The sequence below is a fragment of the Sander vitreus genome, chromosome 7 (assembly GCF_031162955.1).
Source record: "Sander vitreus isolate 19-12246 chromosome 7, sanVit1, whole genome shotgun sequence".
Lineage (NCBI taxonomy): Eukaryota > Metazoa > Chordata > Actinopteri > Perciformes > Percidae > Sander > Sander vitreus.
Window position 1 is genome coordinate 8455223 of NC_135861.1, and position 22901 is coordinate 8478123.

At 40.2% G+C, this 22901-nt stretch overlaps 1 protein-coding gene across 2 annotated transcripts in view; it reads left to right on the forward strand.

The window, feature by feature from the left end:
- mtor (mechanistic target of rapamycin kinase) overlaps window positions 1-18627 on the forward strand; it is a 93639-nt gene extending 75012 nt beyond the window's left edge. Inside the window, exons 38-58 of one of the 2 annotated variants that reach the window (XM_078254432.1) lie at window positions 825-942; window positions 1954-2151; window positions 2485-2585; window positions 2787-2883; window positions 3036-3134; window positions 3241-3363; window positions 3941-4123; window positions 4796-4930; window positions 6092-6266; window positions 7732-7867; window positions 8077-8224; window positions 10228-10350; window positions 11220-11302; window positions 11398-11470; window positions 11558-11632; window positions 14274-14409; window positions 14940-15005; window positions 16696-16776; window positions 17028-17108; window positions 17610-17715; window positions 18081-18627. In XM_078254432.1, coding sequence (XP_078110558.1) covers window positions 825-942; window positions 1954-2151; window positions 2485-2585; window positions 2787-2883; window positions 3036-3134; window positions 3241-3363; window positions 3941-4123; window positions 4796-4930; window positions 6092-6266; window positions 7732-7867; window positions 8077-8224; window positions 10228-10350; window positions 11220-11302; window positions 11398-11470; window positions 11558-11632; window positions 14274-14409; window positions 14940-15005; window positions 16696-16776; window positions 17028-17108; window positions 17610-17715; window positions 18081-18096 — 2353 coding nt within the window. In that variant the 3' untranslated portion in view covers window positions 18097-18627. Of the gene's footprint in view, window positions 1-824; window positions 943-1953; window positions 2236-2484; window positions 2586-2786; window positions 2884-3035; window positions 3135-3240; window positions 3364-3940; window positions 4124-4795; window positions 4931-6091; window positions 6267-7731; window positions 7868-8076; window positions 8225-10227; window positions 10351-11219; window positions 11303-11397; window positions 11471-11557; window positions 11633-14273; window positions 14410-14939; window positions 15006-15097; window positions 15178-15427; window positions 15519-16695; window positions 16777-17027; window positions 17109-17609; window positions 17716-18080 lie in introns of those variants that run through there. The other variant, XM_078254431.1, reaches the window with a different exon arrangement.
- The last annotated feature ends 4274 nt before the right edge of the window (window positions 18628-22901 follow it).

Sequence of the window (22901 nt, forward strand, 5' to 3'; positions counted from 1 at the left end):
TATTGGAGTTGCTCTGCAAACAGTATTCAGACTGCTGGCGGATGAGTCGACAATACAGTGCTTGCCAGTTGCTGGCAAGTAGTTGTTTGTACATTATACTGTATGTCTTGGCCCCGCCAAACACAACTAGTTTGACTATTTGCCTGTAAACATCTGTGTTTGTGAGGATGATGGATTGGTCAACCACATGGATGTCACAGAAGTCACTGTTGAGTTAAATTAAAGGAAAAGTGAATTGGATAATTGAAAATCTCTAGATGTGACCTGAGAACCTTAGAGCACATAAATGCACTGCTGCTATCAGTAGTGATACTTCTGATGAATGCCTGCATGATATCCAAGTCTTGTATCATTATCTCACTCCATTGTAATGGACTGCCCTTGGGATGTACAGAATGTCACTGCATACTCTATAAGCAATAACAACATAGGCATGGTTGTAAACTCATGGTAATGTTTCTTTGTGACTTTCCTCTTTGCTAATGTTGTCATGTAGTCACTGAATAAGTTACTGCAGAGCTTCTATTTACAACATTGCCCTCTGACCTCGGTAACTTTTATGGTCTCAAAATTGTTTTTCTTTTTCTTGTGATCGGCAGAAAATGTCAGTGTTTTTATTATTTACAGAATATATTTCAAGTGCTTATAATCGGAGCTTCATTGATTGGGTACCACTTCATTGTTAGGGTGCAGCTTTGTACATGTTGGTTGGAGACTAATAAGTCAAATAACCTTTGCTACACCAGGTTGGGCAAGTAGAAATGTTAATATTTTGGTGGGATGAAAAGCTGGCATTTAAATGATAATTTTTCCTCTTTATGTAGATGTTTCTTGAAGCTGGGAGAGTGGCAGCTCAGTCTGCAGGGCATCAACGAGAGCACCATCCCCAAGGTTCTGCAGTATTACAACCACTCCACTGAGCATGACCGCAACTGGTACAAGGTCAGTATCTCCCTTTTAACTCTAACCTTTCACTTTTGACTCTCTGCCCGCAGTAAAATCCCAGCTTTGTCAGCAGGAGGTTACCATGACACTGATGTGTCACCAGGAAAACTTTAGAACCCACTGTATTGCCCTTGTACAAAACATGTCATAACATTGTTTAGTTTTAGTTTTTTGTCTGTCCATGGCTCATTTATTTTGCTCATCAGATTGTTATATGTGCCTCTTCTGATGCATTAGACAGGGTTTCCGCGGTGTCTTAAAAAGTCTAAAAAAGTCTAAAATTTCAAAATCAAAATTTTAGGCCTTAAAAAGTCTTACATTTGCTGAAGTATTGTGTTCTAGTTATTAAATATTTTTTTAACAGGTTTTAATTTTCCTACGTCAATGTAACACTACTTCTAATGCTCATTGAAATGTTCCTGCAGCGCTTTAGAATGTTTTTTTTATTTTTTATTCTGTGGTTTTGTAGTTCTTTCTGTCGCTATCCAAATATAATTTGAGACCAACATGCAACTTATTTTGCAGCCAATCTAGACACCAGTCCTATAATGCCAATGAGGAAAAAGGGGGATTGTTTAAGACAATGTTTCCGGACTCTGACATCTGATTTTCTTTTTTTATGTCGTGATATAGGTCTTAAATTTCATTCATCTTGGTCTTAAAAAGGTCTTAAGAAGTCTTAACTTTGACTTGGTGAAACCTGTAGAAACCCTGATTAGAGATATGAGGTGATGGAAGAGCTGAGAACAACTCTGCCTTTTCTTGTTCATGCCTGTGCTGCAGGCTACAGAGATGTCACGATATCAACATACCCCTCTCCCCATCCATCCTCACCTACGGCAACTCTTTGGATCAGTTGAATGTTTGGATGAGAATAATTACAGCCCCCTGGGAGATATTTGTCCCTCAGTAAACTGGAAAATTTCACCATGAACAAACGTGCAAGTCATTTCCAGTTACCTCTTCTTAGAAATCCAGTTTCACTCAGTTTGTACCATCTTTCTGCAGGCTTGGCATGCCTGGGCGGTAATGAACTTTGAGGCAGTGCTGCACTACAAACACCAGAACCAAGGACGTGACGAGAAGAAGAAACTGCGACACGCTAGTGGTGCCAGTGCTAATAGTGAAGCCAGCAACAGCGACAGCGAGGTCGACAGCACTGACCACAGTCCTGTGCCCTCACCCGGCCAGAAAAAGGTCAATGAGGTGAGAGTCACAGAGAATGAAGCCCTCTACACACCCATCCTCATCGGCCATTCAGTGTTCTCCTCTTCTCCCAGTCCAACCAAGGTAGAAACAATTACTCAGAAAGCATCATTTTAAAGACACAACAACAAAAATACACTGCAAAAATTCTATCAAATTTTGCATAATGTTTGCTGTCCCCGGTAATGATAGAAAAATGACAATGACTGTCCAGACCTTGCCATCCCCACGTACAGTCAACACCAACAGTGCTGTATGTTCTCCAACATAGCTTTTTATTTATTTTCTTTTTTTTGCATTAAAAAGCATCTGCCGTGTGCTGTCCCTCCACAGGACCTCTCAAAGACGTTGCTCCTCTACACAGTTCCTGCTGTTCAAGGTTTCTTCCGCTCCATTTCCCTGTCCAGAGGCAATAACCTGCAGGACACACTAAGGTGTGTTAAATGACTGTAACACACATTGGGCAAGTAGTCCAAACAACCAACCAAACGGTACCCATATTCATGGGCACCCAGCAGACATGTTGTGTGGGGATAGGAGGACCTCTAGTGGTTGATTGTGATGTCATTATCCTTAATTATTAGGCAAGAAAAGATTCAGATTTAATTTAGTCTTTTATTGTTTGTATTGTTCAGGGTTCTGACTCTGTGGTTTGACTACGGTCATTGGCCTGAGGTGAATGAAGCCCTGGTGGAGGGTATCAAGACCATTCAAATAGACACCTGGCTCCAGGTAAAACATGCACACACACACACACACACACACACACACACACACACACACACACACACACACACACACACACACACACACACACACTATATTTTATATTTCACCGGTTACTGAGTTTCTATTTCGTTATCATTATCATTCTGCCTGTGCAGGTGATCCCTCAGCTCATAGCTCGAATTGACACTCCTCGAGCCCTGGTGGGTCGCCTCATCCACCAGCTGCTAACAGACATCGGACGGTATCATCCTCAAGTATGTCTGCTCACACTACTGCTGATGTTAACCAAGGACACATTTCCTGTGGTAACTCAAAGAAGTACTGTCAGAGATTGTTGGATTGTTCTGTGTTCCCCTCCAGGCTTTGATCTACCCGCTGACTGTGGCCTCCAAGTCCACCACAACAGCCCGCCACAATGCTGCTAACAAGATCCTGAAGAACATGTGTGAACACTGCAACACACTGGTTCAGCAGGCCATCATGGTACAGAGATTTAATTGTTTCTATTTATCATCCTTAAATTCAAAAAGGTTTGTAACTGTGGATCCATTAACCAAGAATTTTTTTTTTTTTTTTTTTTACCTTTCCTGACATGAATTAATAGAACAAGAGCTCAAGAGACAAGAGTCTCCTTATTTTTCTCCCACATTCAAGTTTAGTGTTTGGTCCGATTAAAAAAGAAAGTTGCATTAGAAATGTCTGTCAATCTGAATCAGAAAATCACAACTGCTTCCATTGCCACTACTGTATACGGTACTGTCAAAAGGCTCTGAAAAGAATAAATAAAGTTCTGCCACTGCTGCATTGCAGGTATTTGTGCTTTCTGATTTGCACTGCACTGTGTTGTCGGTTGTCTGAGGGATCAGAGGCTTAAACTAGTTTTTCTCCTTTTTTTTCTTTAGAAATGTCATATTTGTTATCTAGAAAGCTTAAAGTAATCAAAAATGTAGATACTGTATTATCCATGAAGACCAGGTGCCTGATATCTTATACCTCTGAGGTTTAAGGGGCAGTATCAGAAAACAGTCTGACCTTTTCATCTTTGTTTTTCTTCATCCAGGTGAGTGAAGAGCTTATCCGAGTGGCCATCTTGTGGCACGAGATGTGGCACGAGGGCCTTGAAGAGGCGTCACGTCTTTACTTTGGTGAGCGCAACGTCAAGGGCATGTTTGCTGTGCTGGAGCCACTACATGCCATGATGGAGAGGGGACCACAGACCCTCAAAGAGACCTCTTTTAACCAGGTACGTGCCATCCCATATTGGGGTTGACTTTAGTCTTGTTTTGTGCAACACCACAAACTAAAGCGTCTTCATGTCTTCTGTCCAACATAGATTAAAAGTTGCACGGCAGTCTCGTTGTGTGCAAAAATTAAACCACAAATTAGGCTGTGGTTTTTTTCATCTTTTGTTGTGACATTCAGTGGAAACTCAAATACAAATTCACTAAAGGAACATTTACTTCCTGAGAGCTGGAAACAATAATGGGCTTAATATATGTACTTGAATTACATCCGTTATTAGATATTTTCCTGTTGATTAGTGTCAAAAAAGCGTCATTAAATCAAATCTGTTAAACAATGGGTTCATATTTTTGTAGGCATTGTAAAATGAACTCTGTACATTTAATCACCACAAATGAAGTGTGAGTTTGTACACAGGACTACTGACTTCACAGCTACAAGTCGTGCCAGTGACCCAGGCTCTCTGTTCAGATGTTTCCACTCAGGTTGCCGATGCAGATGTGCGCTATTAAAAACAAAATACTTACTGAAATCCTGGATTAATCAAGTTGGAACAGTGATGTTTATTGCCTTGACATTCAGTTTTATAGTCCTGCTGTGGCAAACCATATTCGTTTAATTGAATGAGTCATTGGACAGGGACAGAGTGTGTTTGTCTTACTCCATTCTACAGGCTTACGGCAGGGACTTGATGGAGGCTCAGGACTGGTGCAGGAAGTACATGCGCTCCGGAAACGTGAAAGACCTGACGCAGGCCTGGGACCTCTACTACCATGTATTTAGACGTATCTCCAAACAGCTGCCACAGGTGAGTGAAACTATAGAGTCACTGCACTGAATCTGTTGTACTAGTTTTGTATAAACCTCATTCTGCGATTACTGTATGTACATGGACGTAATACTCCTAAGTAAGGCTCCTGGGGAAATTAGAGCTGACATCCTACTAGTTCTGCATTCCTATGTCCATTCCAATCTCTTATCAGATGTGATGAGATACAGTATATTTTGCCTTTCATGTCCTGATTCTGTCTCTTAGTCATGTAAAGTGGCATATATTAGAAGATAATGATAGAGAAACAAGGGACTTCTTTCATTCTTCCCTTTCTGGGTGAAGTCATCAAACAAGATGCCAAAAATAGTGTTGAAAGATGTTGAAATATGTGATGAGACAGAGGGATGATGAAGTCAAAGAGGAATGGCAGAACATCATAGTAGTAGTAGCACCACTCCTTTTAATATCATGCACTCAGTAGCAGACAACCGTTTTCTTGATAATTAAACTACTTTGTCCTTCACCGAAGATTCCAATATACGTAGTAGCTAAATACTCTTACAAACGCCCTCTGAGTAGATGGCTTACCAGGTCTTGTTGCTTCTGCAGTGAAGATGAAATGAAACTGATAGTCGTTCCTCGCAGAAATCATTGCGTTGTTGAAGAATTACACTAAAAACAGTTCTTTCAGGAGCTCCCTCATTTCACATAGCAAATGGAGACAGCAACACTATTTGACATTGTGGCATGGTCCTGCCGTCAGGGAAGCTCCCTGCTGTGACATTACAGTAAGCAGCATGAAATGCATACAGCAATATAATAACATGCTGGGAGCATTTTATTCCTCCTCTGGGCATTAACATAGAAATAAACACTCTCCATAATGCATCCAAACAGCAGACCTAGAGCAGGTTGAGGCTGTGATAAGGCAACCATACATCAACAATTATGCTGTTTAAATCACTGATGGTTGAATGCAAACAAGCAGAGAATGCATTTATGATAGACACACAGAGTGATTTATTAAACAACTTAAAACAACCAATGTCTGTAACATAAGGCACTGTTGACAGGAGCTGTTTTGCCAGTGCAGTGCAGGTTTAGTTTATTTTTCTTTTTTTTCTTTTCTTTTTCTTTTTTAACACATCAGACTTACAAACTAATTGCCTCTTCCCACCTCATCAACTTTCCATGCAGCTGACCTCCCTGGAGCTACAATATGTGTCTCCAAAGCTGCTGATGTGCCGGGACTTGGAGCTGGCAGTACCAGGCACTTATGACCCCAACCAGCCTATCATCCGCATCCAGTCCATCGCCGCCTCCCTGCAGGTCATCACCTCCAAGCAGCGCCCACGCAAACTCACCATCATGGGTAAGATTAGGAGAAAATTGCACAGGCCTTGTGGCTCTGAACCCATTATATTAGGAAAATAAATTAAACAATATCTGAAGTCAGAGTTGTATGCTTTCAGCAGGCGTGGGCCATCGCATTAGAGAAAATTCAATATTAATAGAATCTTTACCCAAACACCAACAGCTCCAAGGCCACTATTCATTTTGAATGCATCAGTCATGGCAAAGTCTTGTGTTAAACCTGTGATTCACTTAATACCATAATGAATCCCACCACACACAAAAAAAACTACTTTTTAAAAAAACTCAATAGCCGGGGAGCTCACGTCATGAGTCATGTATTGTTTTTCAGATTATATCCTGAGAGAAATTGTGCATTTGTCAGGAAACCTCTTCCAACACCGTTCCATTGGCATTCATTTGAATACAGAAATAAATAATTCTGACATTTTATCCCCTACTCGGCTTTTTGATGTAAAATACAAGACCAAAGTGCTTCTAAAATGGTACAGCACTGTAAAGTCACCTTGTCTTGAAGCGATATCCTCAGATTATCAATCACAAATGGTTCACCCTACTTCACTCTTTTCCACTGCACAATGTGATACATTGTTCTGATGTATCCCATCAGTGTTACACAACGTACTCTGTAAAAGATTACAGCCAATATATCAACTGACCTCTGGAGCAAGACTTCAGATTAAGACCTGTCACCCACTGCAGGCTGCTTAGATTTACTGTCAGTGCTCTGTCCCCCTAGTGACACACAATACATTGCTTACTGGGATTGTCATTAGGAGGAGACTGAGGACTCTGTTTGACTCGTTCCACTGGAAGAATCGGTTAACTCCATTAGAGGTAGTATGATAATTACAGTGAAATCATTGTGATGTGGTCTGTTGAGAATACTGAGGACAGTATAAGATAGTGGAACAATTAGATAAGTGACATCATATGTACTTCAGATGAGTTAAATACATTTTCCTCACTGTCATGCTGAAAACTTACTTACTTCTGCATAAGAGGATTGAGTTGACGGCACAGTTCATCCAGGTCATAGATACATATTTTCCAGTTGCCGCAGTCAACAGCACTGCATGTGAACTTCACAAGGTACTTTCAGTATGCATTTATAAAGCCATGTGTTTGTTCTGTGGGGTTCTTTTTTCTATGGCAGAGTGATTATAACACAACCCCTCATATATGTCTCTTTGGAGTGCCATTCCAAACCGAGGTTGACCATTAAGTGAGGGATTATTGGGACAAAGCTTACTATAAAAGTGATTTAATATGGGTTCATATGAAGTCACTTACTGCCTGCTCAAACTTCCGAGACATTGCTTCAGGCGAAGGTAATGGAGATGCAGCTGCACAGCAGCAGGCGAGCACCCTGGAGAAAACAGCCAGTAGTGCCAAATCCAACCATATAATGTTTCTTATGCAATGCCTCAGCAGTGTTTGTTTGTTTGTGGCGCCCTCTGCAGGCAGCAATGGCCATGAGTTCATGTTCCTGTTGAAGGGCCATGAGGACCTGAGGCAGGATGAGAGAGTCATGCAGCTGTTTGGTCTGGTTAACACACTTCTGGCCAACGACCCTGCGTCCTTACGCAAGAACCTCAGGTAGATACACAGTCATGTTTACCCCCCCCCCCACACACACACACACACACACACACACAGTCTGAGGTATGGTACATTTCACACGTTTTGAGCACACACACTTTCATACTCTCACAGTTGTGGACATGAAGTTAAAAAAAGTATTGAAGCCTTGACAATGAATTGTGCATTTGTTTGTGATTGTTATTGCTGTATGTTGCATTCACCAGCATTCAGCGCTACGCAGTGATCCCCCTATCCACCAACTCAGGCCTGATTGGCTGGGTGCCCCACTGTGACACCCTGCATGCCCTCATCAGAGACTACAGAGAGAAGAAAAAGATTTTGCTCAACATTGAACATCGCATCATGCTCAGGGTGAGGAACCACTAACATCAACCATTAGGTTTCTCCTTTCTGCCTTTTAATAACCGAAAACAGACTGCATATGCTTTTCCTGCCTACACATGTTTGTTTACATTATTGGAGCACAGTTTTCTCCGTTTCAATCTCAGTTAACTCACCTAGCAACATGTGTGAAACAATTACAGTACATTCCCAGGACGGATTTGAATTATGCTATGTTATTAAATACGTGTGTGTGTGTGTGTGTGTGTGTAAATGAGCATATGTCCTTGGATGTTATTCACTGTTTTGCGCCAACAGGTGTTTCATTCATGAAATGTATGTACATTTGTTATTTTCATATAAAGCATCCACACTAAATACTAAATAGATTGATCAAAGCTAAGGAAGCATCTTTTTTCATTACTCTTTAATGACAACACATTCACAGGTGCTTAATTGTCATGAATTAACTAGATATCTCTGCCTGAGAAATGCTCAATTAGGCATAGAGAGCACACACATACTCTACATAATCGTCCTCACTAAAATGTCACTACAGGAAATGAAAGTGCATCAGATTACATATTTTTTTTTTAATTTGTTTTTTTGTAAAAGGTCTTTTTTATTTTGTTTTCAACAATGTTTTTATTGAATTTTTAGTAGTACAATTATTAACTAGGCATAGATAAGAAACAAAAACACAAATAGGAGCAGAGACTTCAACAATAAGGGGCATAAATGAAAACAACAAGAAATGAGATATGTCTCCACAAATCTTTCTTGCAATTTTACTGGAGTAGGTTTTGGTTAGTGCTGAGGAAAATATTTGAAAATCAAGGTAAACTTTATTTAAGTAAACTGTATTATTCCAAAAAAGGGAATGAGCGCGAACTCTCTATTTAATACAGTGAATATGATATTTACCTGTAAGAATCATCATAAATTATTTTGAAATGGGTTTCTTAAACCTTTGGGGAAATCGATCACCTTGGAAGACATTCGCTGTGCGAAATGCTTACAGAGAGTAGTTTGATTGAAAACTCTACACTGAAGACGAAACATCAAGGCTACGGGAGAAAGGCTGAGGGCTGGAGATCAAGTGCAATTGGTCCAAAATAGGATGATGACATCTTGTCCAATTGTGAAATGATTTACTGGTCAACAGGATGACTGACTATGACCAGACAAGCAGGAAATGTCACTCACTCTCAGCCCCTCTGTCAGTTGTTGTAATCACAGAATAAAATAACAGGGATTGAACCAATTGAATCAGTGTCCTGTGGAGTTGGGACATGCTAAATTCACTCAGATGTGAGAACAAATTGGCCATGTACACACTTTTCTTTTTTTTTTGCTGACATGTTTTCAATAAGATGAATTTGATTTTCAATTGACTAATAGCGTTATTAATGATACGTTGCATTCAGTTTAAGCATTCTAAATGGCAAGATATTAAGCTGACCAGTCAATCAGCGAGGCCATTAATCAGTTTTAGATAAAACATGAAGAAGATGGGAGAGGGAGACAATGATAGATTGTAGTTTTTGGGAGTTTCACTGTGTTTCTTTCTAAACCCAAAAACTTTACAGTTCATTTAAACTTAAAGTGTTACTTCCGCCAATATATCCATCACTTGAATTAATTTTTATTTTACTGTAGTAGGTATCAACGCAGTAAACATTCGGAATGAAGAGTCTGTCAACATAATTGATCTTAAATTCACAAAATAATATACTAACCTTCCAAAAGCACATCAGGTTAAAAATATGAATCATTATCCTTTTTAATACATTCCTTGAGCTCTTCCATTCACTTTGAGGAGTCTTTAAATGTTGCTGTTTTTCAGTGCTCTCTGGCGGCCTCATATTTATGCACCATAAAGTTGTTTGACTTTTCATTTGAAATGCAAAATCCAGTATCGTTCCCTTGTAACTGGCATTAATGATTCCTGAATTTAACTTGTCTAAACTCGCAGCATGATATATTTATCCACATTTGAAGTGTGCTTTTGTAATGGGTTTTGTGTATTTCAGATGGCCCCAGACTACGACCACCTGACACTGATGGAGAAGGTGGAGGTGTTTGAACACGCCGTCAACAACACGGCTGGAGACGACCTGGCCAAGCTCTTGTGGCTGAAGAGCCCCAGCTCTGAGGTGAGAAACTCTGCCTCTTTATTCTGTCAGCACAGTGGACGATGATTGAGCGTACTTGATCTTTTCAGCATACATCCTCACATTTCAGTGCTTCTTGGGTAAAATGTCAAGAGTGTTCAGTGATAGAAAAGATATCATACATATCCATGAATTGACATTTTTCCAAGAGGCTGGACTAGCAGAGGGAACATAGTGAGTATCCAGTCTAAGGGTGGGGGGGAAAATCGCTACAGCATAGTATCGTGATATTTTTCCGTGCCAATACTGTATCGATACACAGACGCCAAGTATCGATATTTTATTATATATGCGTTGGTCAGTTGTCCACTTGACAATCCCATTTTGCAGCAATAAAATTGAAGTGAGATGAACAAACAAAGAAATGTATCTTTTTAGATAAAACAGATGTTGACAAAGTTTCCTTTTTGGGACATTGTTTGAAATTGTGGAAAAAATTGAAGTTGAAAAAAAACATCATAAATTGCAATATATCGCAGAATATTGCAATATGTTTAAAATTGCAATAATATTGTATCGTGACATAAGTATCGTGATGATATCGTATAGTGAGGCCTCTGGTGATTCCCACCCCTAATCCAGTCTCTCACTTTTCTAAATATTTTAGGTAAATACAGTAGAATTTAAATTAAACTGTTTTCCCTGAGGTTGTGTGTCCTACTTTCAAAACCACTGACTTAGCAGGACTTAACAAACCTTCAAATTGAATCCATTTTAGGAACATTAGTACCTTGTGTTCCTGATGTTCTGCATGTTCAAGTGTCTGGAAAGTTGTATCAAGCTGCCCGCCAGAGATTTCTGTGCCATTTACTAGAAGAGCTCTCATAATGCAGATGTTGTCTCTCCTCCAGGTGTGGTTTGACAGGAGGACCAATTACACACGCTCCTTGGCTGTGATGTCCATGGTGGGCTACATCCTCGGACTGGGTGACAGGTGAGTTTATCAGCCAAAAGGTTGAAGTCTTTCATTATTTCCAACACATTGTTAGAAGAATAATAATAATGAGTTATCCTGTTTCTATTCTCCAGGCATCCCTCTAACTTGATGTTAGATCGGTTAAGCGGCAAGATCCTCCACATTGACTTTGGAGACTGTTTTGAGGTAAGAGGAGATTTTCTTTCAAAACGTTATCCACAGATTCTTTTTTTTCATTTATCCGAGACTGACCCTTATTACAACATACAACAGGTCGCCATGACCAGAGAGAAGTTCCCTGAAAAGATCCCATTCAGACTGACGAGGATGCTGACCAACGCCATGGAGGTATGCATCTCTGCGGCATCTTATGCTGTGATAAACACAACAGCGTGTTAGTATTACTGTGTGTAGAATAGCTTAAAGCAACTGCAGGAGTGTTCGCTTCTAGCCTGGTTGACACCAGACCCTTCTCAGTTGTAACTGAGAGTGGGCCTGGGAAAGCTTCATTCACAGCTCATTTCCAAAGGGGCGTCACCAACGGATGCTGCTCAAATGCCTCTGGGTGCAATTGGATAGTCCTTCAACCAATCAGACCAACGATCCGGGTGACGTAGCAGTGACAGCGGCATCAACGGGTTGCTGCGCTTCGGTGGCCGTCATGTTGAATGTAAACAAAAAGCTGCTCACCGTCACTGCGCTATCGTCATCGTGTAAAGCCTGCCTCAACAGTTGTGATTGGTGCCTCGATTTGGAAAAATTGGAAATAGGCTTGAATGGGCTCTTGGCCAGACTGACTTGCAGAGCAAATCTCAAATTTGCTGGAAGTTCGTCAGGGTTTTCCCAGGCTAGTTCGCTTCAGCTTGGAAAGTCAAAAACACTTTTTTTAATGAGTTTTTGTTTTTTCTAAGTGTTAAAGTCCCCCACATTAAAGGGGTGATAGAATGATTTTATGGGGTATTTCACACTGTTCCTTAAGGTCTCCTAATAGGGTATGTAACATTGGTTTGGCTGAATATTGCTCAAATGCTATTTTATGGGTCCTTAACTACCCTGTGAATATGGCTCTATTTGGAACAAGAGCTTTTTTTCCAAAATATGGTATGCTCATGAATATTTAGATGAGCTGCGCGCTGATTGGTTTGAGCGAACCACATACACACTGCCAAGTTATACATTGTTTGTCTACCATTTCATTATTAAATTCACTTCTGAGACTTTTTTATGCGAGAAATCAACTATATAAAGCTCAAATATGGGCCGTTTTACGAAAATGTATGGCTAATTGCATATTTGGTAAGACGTGTCGGACTTAAGGAGCTCCACAGTCTGATGAGAAAGCGGCAAACTCCATACCCAGTGAAAGTCACCGTTTCCCGATTACTGGACGACCGGGGCTCGGGGCTCCGCAGAGCTCCGGAGCTGGCTGGCTGCCAGCTGCCGGCATAACTTTCGTATATTTACAGTTTGAATTTCGTCACGTCACTTATAAAACAGCTACCCCAAGGTCTTATAAAGCTAACAATGGTGTCCAATTTCAATTTAATGCATTTTTGTGAACATGAGGGGTCTCCTTAGGAGGAGCTGCTAGCTAGGCTGTGTCCCATTTAATCCTATGGGAAAAGATCATTGCTACACTTTCGGCATAACTTTCGTATATTTACAGTTTGAATTTCGTCACGCCACTTATGTAACAGCTACCCCAAGGTCTTATAAAGCTAACAATGGTGTCCAATTTCAATTTAATGCATTTTTGTGAACATTAGGAGTTTCGCTAGCTAGCTAGCTAGCTGCTACTGTCCCTTCAGTCCTAGCTATGTGTACAGATCGTGGCTAGTTAGCTTCAATTTTGGCATAACTAGTATATTTACAGTTTGAATTTCATCACGCCACTTATAAAACATCTACCCCAAGGTCTTATAAAGCTAACAATGGTGTCCGATTTCAATTTAATGCATTTTTGTGAACATTAGGGGTTTCGTTTCAGAGGTCTAAGAGGAGGCTAGCTAGTTCTCATTGATAGAGCTCCATCCAGCCACAGGCTTTATCAATGAGACTCGCGGGAAAGAGGCGTTTATTTCCCCGATCGTTTGTTTAAATAACTCAAGAGATTGCTGGCGTAACAAGCTCGCTGACCACGCTCTCACTGACACACACCGGCCATTTAGCAGGAAGAGGGGAGCTGCAGGCCCTGGAGCTCTGTCAGGGCAGCAGCGTTTGGTAGTCCATTAACCCAAAAAAACGGTGACTTGGCGCGGGTATGGAGTACCGTGGGCTGCCAGCCGTGACGGAGCTCCATCTACCTCCCAGCAGGCCAGGGTCTGTGAAGGAAGGCGGGCCGGGCGGCAGTTTTCAGCAGCAGTTTCAAAATATGAGATTTTCATAGTAAAGGGGTATCAATGGGATTTTGAGCTTCTATGTATGTCCTATTTACCCACCGAACTGTAGTTATTCAACTATGACAAGGTAAAATCGGTTTTGCATTCTATCACCCCTTTAAAGCTATAAATACTCCTACCCATACTACTGGAACTAAACCGAATCCTGTCTGAGCTTTTCCTCCTGTGTCTTCTGTATTTTAGTCAGAATAATAATTAATCTTTTTCGAATGTGCAGCATTTTATCAGAAGTCATGTCTCACTGTGCCTTGTATTTAATGAGCGAATGAGAAAAAACATTACACATCAAAGCATTAAGAAATAAAATTCAATATTTTAAGAGGTTTAAGTTGTACTGTCTCTTAAATAACTTGAAAGGTTTATTAAGTAAAATTTATATTTAAAAAGGGGTTTAAAGCCAAATTCTAGGATCTAAATATAAACAAAAAGGTTGCACCTTTACAAAACCTCAAAACACCAGATTGGATCCTCCTCTTAACTACCAAAAAAACTGACCTATCTTTAATGTACAAACACAAGACAGAAACCTAACCTGATGTTATGAAAGTTTTTTTTTTCATCAGTAACATTTCCATCTGATTGTGTGGCAGGTGACAGGCTTGGACGGTAACTACCGGATCACCTGCCACACAGTGATGGAGGTGCTGAGGGAGCACCGGGACAGTGTCATGGCTGTGCTGGAGGCCTTCGTCTACGACCCGCTGCTCAACTGGAGACTCATGGACAGTAAGCGATCATCAGCATGGTCAAAACTTCAGGAAAGGAACACGCACAACTGAAAATACAGACTGAAATAACCACGACAGCATCACATGACGATAACAATGAACAGAATGTGAAAAAGATCAGCCTAGAAAAATACATTTTGCGACAGTCAGCGCAAATTACTCTACTTACAGTAGAAACTCCTTTTTTGAAGTGGTTGAGAGTTTATTATAAAATTATTTAAAAAATACTTAATTTAACTATTTATGGTTTCTGACTTACTCCCAGAGTCTGCAGGATGCATTAGTGGGCCCATTTTCTGTTTTCTCTTAATTTATTTCTACAATTCAACCAGATCTGGTTTACAGTGAATATCAGAGCCTTAACTACTTGTAAAGGTTAGAAAAGAGCTTCATTCTTCTGCCATTTATAAAGGTCAGAACAATGCTGCTGCTTTCTATGTGATGGATGAAAAATAGAATATAGTACAGTAATTGTCACATTCAGGGGAAAAAAAGACTCACTCACACACCTTTGTGTTTCACCCACAGCAAACACCAAAGGCAACAAGCGCTCCCGCACCAGGACTGACTCGTACACTGCTGGACAGTCAGTGGGTGAGTCTACAGTACAAACTGTAGCCATGTTTTCTGCCTAATAATATAAGAATGTGTTTGAACCTGTAACTGTGTGATGGTGTCCTTTGCAGAGGCTCTTGAGGGAATAGACCTTGGAGAGACCACACACAGAAACCAGGGACCACAGTTCCTGAATCCATCCACTCCTTCAGTGAGTTGCCAGCTCATTCTGTCATCCATGGATTAAATGTTGAAGCCTTTTGTTTTTTCTCCGCTTGTTCTACTACAATACTAAGCTCTCTTGCTGTCATAAGTGATTGGTGTAACTGCTGTGCTATTGTAAGGCAGCACTTAAGTTCACTTTGATTTGAGCTGCAAAGAAGCTTGGTGTAGAACACTTGCACTTGCTTTTTCTTAAGTTGTTAGTAGTTGATGCCAGTGTTTTTATTTATTTTTTTTAGTTGGAGACGGTTTGGTACAACCTGAGGCACTCAACAAGAAAGCCATTCAGATTATCAACAGAGTAAGAGACAAACTTACAGGTAAGTGCACTCAACAAGCGCTGCCAAGGTAAATATAGTTGTACAAAAAGCTGCGTATTTGGTAGAGAAATTAACTCAATATGCTTGAGAGGTGAGTTGTACTGTCATCTTAAAGGTCGTGAAAGGTTTATTCAAGTAAAATTTATATTTAAAAAGGGGTTTTAAAGCCAAATTCTAGGATCTAAATATAAACAAAAAGGTTGCACCTTTACAAAACCTCAAAACACCAGATTGGATCCTCCTCTTAACTACCAAAAAAAACTGACCTATCTTTAATGTACAAACACAAGACAGAAACCTAACCTGATGTTATGAAAGTTTTTTTTTCATCAGTAACATTTCCATCTGATTGTGTGGCAGGTGACAGGCTTGGGACGGTAACTACCGGATCACCTGCCACACAGTGATGGAGGTGCTGAGGGAGCACCGGGACAGTGTCATGGCTGTGCTGGAGGCCTTCGTCTACGACCCGCTGCTCAACTGGAGACTCATGGACAGTAAGCGATCATCAGCATGGTCAAAACTTCAGGAAAGGAACACGCACAACTGAAAATACAGACTGAAATAACCACGACAGCATCACATGACGATAACAATGAACAGAATGTGAAAAAGATCAGCCTAGAAAAATACATTTTGCGACAGTCAGCGCAAATTACTCTACTTACAGTAGAAACTCCCTTTTTTGAAGTGGTTGAGAGTTTATTATAAAATTATTTAAAAAATACTTAATTTAACTATTTATGGTTTCTGACTTACTCCCAGAGTCTGCAGGATGCATTAGTGGGCCCATTTTCTGTTTTCTCTTAATTTATTTCTACAATTCAACCAGATCTGGTTTACAGTGAATATCAGAGCCTTAACTACTTGTAAAGGTTAGAAAAGAGCTTCATTCTTCTGCCATTTATAAAGGTCAGAACAATGCTGCTGCTTTCTATGTGATGGATGAAAAATAGAATATAGTACAGTAATTGTCACATTCAGGGGAAAAAAAGACTCACTCACACACCTTTTGTGTTTCACCCACAGCAAACACCAAAGGCAACAAGCGCTCCCGCACCAGGACTGACTCGTACACTGCTGGACAGTCAGTGGGTGAGTCTACAGTACAAACTGTAGCCATGTTTTCTGCCTAATAATATAAGAATGTGTTTGAACCTGTAACTGTGTGATGGTGTCCTTTGCAGAGGCTCTTGAGGGAATAGACCTTGGAGAGACCACACACAAGAAACCAGGGACCACAGTTCCTGAATCCATCCACTCCTTCAGTGAGTTGCCAGCTCATTCTGTCATCCATGGATTAAATGTTGAAGCCTTTTGTTTTTTTCTCCGCTTGTTCTACTACAATACTAAGCTCTCTTGCTGTCATAAGTGATCGGTGTAACTGCTGTGCTATTGTAAGGCAGCACTTAAGTTCACTTTGATTTGAGCTGCAAAGAAGCTTGGTGTAGAACACTTGCACTTGCTTTTTCTTAAGTTGTTAGTAGTTGATGCCAGTGTTTTTATTTATTTTTTTTAGTTGGAGACGGTTTGGTACAACCTGAGGCACTCAACAAGAAAGCCATTCAGATTATCAACAGAGTAAGAGACAAACTTACAGGTAAGTGCACTCAACAAGCGCTGCCAAGGTAAATATAGTTGTACAAAAAGCTGCTATTTGTCCTTTTTATTATATCTTTCCGCACCAGCTTCTGCAGGAAATACAGATATCTTTGTAGTATTGTTAAAATTCCTCAGGTCGAATGTAAATTAAAAAAATGTAAATCGTAAATGACCATGTAAACAAAGGTGAAATTCTTTATTGTGAAATAAGTACGTGGTAAAATATTTATTCACTCAAAGACTGCAATGTTTTAGTGCAGAAATGCTGTACAGAAAAATATCTGTATATCTGTAAAAGTATCAGTTTGACTCATACTTTACCTTCTTCAATCACGTTATTATACTGTAGGCTGACCCATCTTTTTCTGTAGCCAGGTCTTGGTCAATCCTAAAAATACCTCTGTGTCACTGATTAAAGTTCTTGAAACGGAAGCGATTCAAGCCGGACCAGATTTTCTGGTAAAGGTCTAGTATTTTGATGAGAGTTTGTTCCCTGCAGGTCGAGACTTTTCTCATGATGAGACGCTGGATGTGGCAACACAAGTGGAGCTCCTCATCAAGCAGGCCACTTCACATGAAAACCTGTGCCAGTGCTACATTGGATGGTCAGTACTGCTGCTTCAGCTTGCTGTTGTTTTTTTACCAGACAGTTGTTTGCGTCTGGTATTTTCTGCCTTCAAATGTAATTAGACCACTGATGTAGGGCAGCAGAAATCCACCTAAAAACAGTTTAAGCTGACCTTAAATATGGTGATGTAAGTTTATTGCATACATATTTTTTTTTTAAGTGTATTTGGTTTTTTGTTTATATGATGCTTGTTTATGATAACCCCATTCGCAGATCATGTTGTAATTTTCCCACATTTTTGAGTGTATTACTACATCACTGGTGTACAGGAGATGAAGTAGAATGAGACAGGCATCGAGGCTTTGCTTGACTTAAGTGAGTCATTACTTTTTCTTTCTTCAGGTGTCCATTTTGGTGAAGAACCGTCTCCGTCAGACAAAGTTACACTTGACATTTTTTCTCACTGGTAAACCAAGAAGAAGCACTCAAATACATGGATATCCACTGAAATATGTATTTAAGACACAGTGCAGAGCCTTTGCAAAAGATATTCTTTTTGTTATTGTAATGATCCGATTTTCCAGTGGCATGTTTTATGTTTATTAGAGAGTATCTTAAGAGCTCAGTTTTTACTTGATGATTATAATTTAACTTCCAATGACTTCCCTGGCTTTTAACCATACCACCATAATCACTTGCTTAAAGCTTTCTACGGAGGCCATATTGTAATTATGACATTTCTTACTTCACACACACTGTATTAAAAACCCACTAGTCTCTTGTATCATTGTGTATTAATGTGACAAATTTCAATAACATAGTATGCCTTTAACTAACTTAAACATTCTTTAAAGTTTACTAATGACAAAATAGAGGTCAAATTTGATTTGAAATGATCATAATGTACTGTATGGGCATTTGTGTGCGATTAAACTCTGTACAGATACCACTGTGACTGCACTGTGTTCATTTGACAGGACACACCTATTTTAGTTACATTAGACACTTAGTAGACATTTTCATCTTTTGCCTATCTTCTCCATTAAAAAAATAAGGAGTGTAAGGATCCCCATGTTTTTCTTTGAGTGCCCAAAGAGGGCACTCTGACTCCTAATATGATCCTTCTTCATCTTTTCAGGAAATACTTTGAGAAAGGATGCACTCATCAGGCCAGAGATGATGAGATCAGACTAGATTCTCATCTAAAACATCTAAAAACAAAAAAAAAGAAATAATCTGGATTTTCGATTCAAATGCAGTCCTTGATGGAACGAAAACCGAATCAGATGTAGCAAATTGCAGAGGCAGCACTGGAGACAACTATTAATTTAGTTTCCCTGGGCTGTTATCTGGTCAATGCAAGGTAGCTTCTGTTATACTTGTGCTCATTGCTATTCCCCCTCTCATTTCTCTATTTATTTCTTCCCTGCATTCTCCTCTGAAGGTTAATTACTTATAGATAGTTAAGGATTACAGATCAACAAAAAGCAGCCCATTGATCTCTTCCCTGCCGTACCCACCTCTGCAATGTCACACTCTTTACACATTGGGACAGAGGCCTGGTGATTATCTGTTCATATCGATCGATTCTTCTTGTTTTTCCTTGCTTTTCCCCCCTCTCTGTCTTCTTTCCCTTCACTCTATCACATTCTTCCCTCCTGCCGCCAAAAGCTCATTATTGAAAATGTGACTTCATAGTCTGCGCCACCATTTATGTTGTTCTTTCTCACTCTTCTAATTTGTTTGTATTTTTTCAGCCTCTCAAGTCTGTTGAGAGGCTGGCGAGTCAATAGCTCAAGTCAAATAGGCTGCATTGATTGGGAGAGGGATTTAGCTGTTTACCAACTGTGGAAATGGGCCTGGGCCACAGAAAAACAGCACAGGTGTCTGCATGGAGCAAGTCAATGGTGACAAATGATACTCATTGGGAGACAATGCCCCTAAATGGGGGAAGGTGAAGGGCTTGGCGGCAGAGGCTGAGGATGCAGCAGGCCATGCTCCATCAGCTTTTAAGGTTGTCACATGAGGCCGTCCAAGCCTGACACCTTGAGCCAAGACATGAGGAATTATGGGATATAGCAACACATTCACAAGTCTGCGCTCACCCGCTGGGACCCAGGCCTGTTTTTGTTTTCCTGTTAGTGTTTCCTCTGTCCTTGAGCTTGTATTCCTCCACAAGAGCTCCCCTCTGGATGTATTAAGCTTCTCATAACCTCTAGGGATTCCATAAGTGCACTATCCAGCACTCATCGGGTCTGGAGTGTAGCCAAAGCACACTAAGCATAGAGAAGATTCATTTTTTTCTTTCTTGTAAAAGCAACTACCTTAAATAATTAGCAATAATAGTCAAGCATTATTCACGAATAAAGAACATTGTGAGTCCATCAGTTTGCTTTACGTACAACTTTACAACCATGTTGTACAACCACAGTTTCTACAAGAGAAAGGTAGCCTACACCAGTGTTTCTCAACCACCAAGGTCCAACAGGTGATCTTGCGATCCTATCTTGTTTCGTAAAATCACTACATTTCCCTTATTAGGGGAGGGTTTGAGGAAATTCAAAGTAACAGAAGGATTAGAAGTCCAAGCGGCGAAGGCGACCACTGAATAGGGCGACACAATTCATTTTATCTTCAGGGATCACAGGCGATGTGGGATGGAGCGCAGGTCTTTGCGTCAGCCTGACAGTTGCCCGCTGGATCTAATTAAGGTTTCAGGAAAATGTATAGCTCTGGTAACGGTGCGTAGATCAGGTGTGAAGGAGTAGAGCTGGAGGAGAAACTTGCAGTACTTAAGTCCATTTAAGAGTCCAGCACAAGTGTAGAACATGTGCAGAGTCCTAGCTGGATACCATTTCCTCCCTGACTTACTAACCTTTTTTTAAATTTATTTTTATCTTAGACGAAATAGTCCTCTGCTTCCCTATTGTTATGAGAACACTTAGCCTCTCAAACTACACAACCCCCCTCCAAGTCTTTCTCTCTGGCATGGCTGACAGCTGTGAAGAGAAAGACAGAGGCGATATTGACAGCCAACCAGAGGAGTTCGATAGCAGGCTCGGGAGTTTAAAGCAGGAGCCTGCAGCCAGGACTCGGGCTGTCTTTGTGCACTGTGGTGTAAAGCCGGTATCGATGAACTTGACAGCAGTTTAGCCCGCCTGAGGTCTGCTGCTCTCTAAGGACTCTTCAAACACGTTCTCCCGCCAGCTTTAGCCTTGTTTACCCTGCTAGTTTGTGTTCCCTGGAGCTGGAACGTCAGAAATGTACTTAGAAGATTTTCTGTTTATGTAATAATTTGTTTTTCAAGTGTCAGCAGCAAATAGTGGGACAATTTAAGTAACATGGTGACTTGAAACTCCAGCACAAAATACAGAAAAGTGTTTTAGTTACTGTAACCGTGCTGTAAACACAAATAGAAGCAGTACAAGGAGGGACAAGATTAAAAACTGGGCCAGTTCGAACTGAAAGCTGCAGTGGGCATCTTGCATGTTGCCAGCTCCAAATGGCACCATTAAGTAGTTAAGGGTTTGAAAAATTACAACTTTAATACCCAGTGACATCAGCAAATGGCGCACAGTATGTTCGTGTTTGTGTTGACCAACTCTGCCGGTCTGTGATGTTTTCTACCAAAAGACACAAAGAAATGAGTCCAGAAGCAAATCTAACTGGTACAGCTTTCTGTTTTAGTTTACCATTTCCAGCTGAACATACCTGACAATATCATTTAAATTGACTTAATAGTATGCTGAATCTCCGAAATGTTCAGAGGAGGGGACACTTGTCTCTACTGCCTTACTTTGTGTATTTATGCAACAATATCATAAGTAGTTCAGCTTGAAACCATTTTTTTGCTATGAAATACATGTATTTATTTGAACTACAATGTGTTATTACGATGTAATGACACTAGAAAAAGGTTAAACATATTTGGTCATATACCTCCAGTATGTATGATCTTAGATACAGTTTTCTTTGATTTACCCAAGATTTGAGATATTTAAAAATTCAGCCTTTTTCTCAATACATTGGGCAAAAAGTTTTTTTGAAAAACTTAAAGGGAGCATCTCTTACCAGGAACAACAATGTACAAGTTACGCTGGATAATCCACAAACCTCGCTGTAGCCAAATTCTGTAATGTGGTTAAAGCATCAATTTTAAAATGTCAGATTTTGGAGAGAAAAAAATGCACACCCCCACAGAGAAGAATAAACTACGATCATGGTAATCAATCAAATGTTTTTAAAGTGTAAAATCACCATTAGACATGGTCTCAATGCACTTTACAATTAAAAGAACAACAGACCGCAACAAAAGAATTGAACAGAATTAAAACAGTAATAATAAACAATGCAAAACCATCAACATAAGACAATAAGTGAAAAGGTTTTTTTTTTATGAAGGACACATAAAGGATAGTGTGTTACGGTTGGCTATAATATAATGAGTAGAGGAGGGTTTTCAATCAAGATTTAAAAATGTCAACTGAGTGAGCTTCTTTAACATGTAGTGGGAGGCCATTCCAAAGAAGAGGGCCACGGTAGGAGAAAAATTTGTTTGTTTACTAGGGGAATGACCCTCAGTGGCCTTGTATGTTAAAAGAAGAACCTTAAAATCAGCTCTAGCTTGCACTGGGAGCCAGTGAAGAGAGGCCAGAACGGGTGTTCTTTGATCATATTTAGTAGTTTTTGTCAAGATTCTGGCTGCAGTGTTGGCGGTGCCTTTAGTGGCACAGTTTAAAAGACCAGAAAACAGGACATTGCAGTAATCAAGTCGGGAAGAAAGACAACGTAATGAAGACATATGTTGTCTATAAGTATTTCTACTAGTTTATTAATGACAGTGGACATTGAGGTATTGTATTTAAGTATGTGGCAGCAGGTATGTGAATGTTGTTGCTCACATGCATGCGTGTGTGTGTCCTTGTTCGCAAGCAAGTGCATTAGAAGAAATAAAATGGGTACTTTTTGAATGACACACACACACACACCAATGCAAGCATTCAAAAACTAATAATTGGTTCTAGTGTTTTGGTAGCATCATCTCTGTGACGACCAGCATTCCTCCCACCAGCATGGTGATGTCCATGTCCCCCAGTGCTGTGTGAGGCAGGTTACGGGGAGGTAAAGGTCTCCAATAGCCGTGAGCCTGGACAGTTGAGTCATCCATGTATTCAACACTGTAGTAACACAATGTTGTTGGGCAGTCAAAGGACAGCGCTGTGG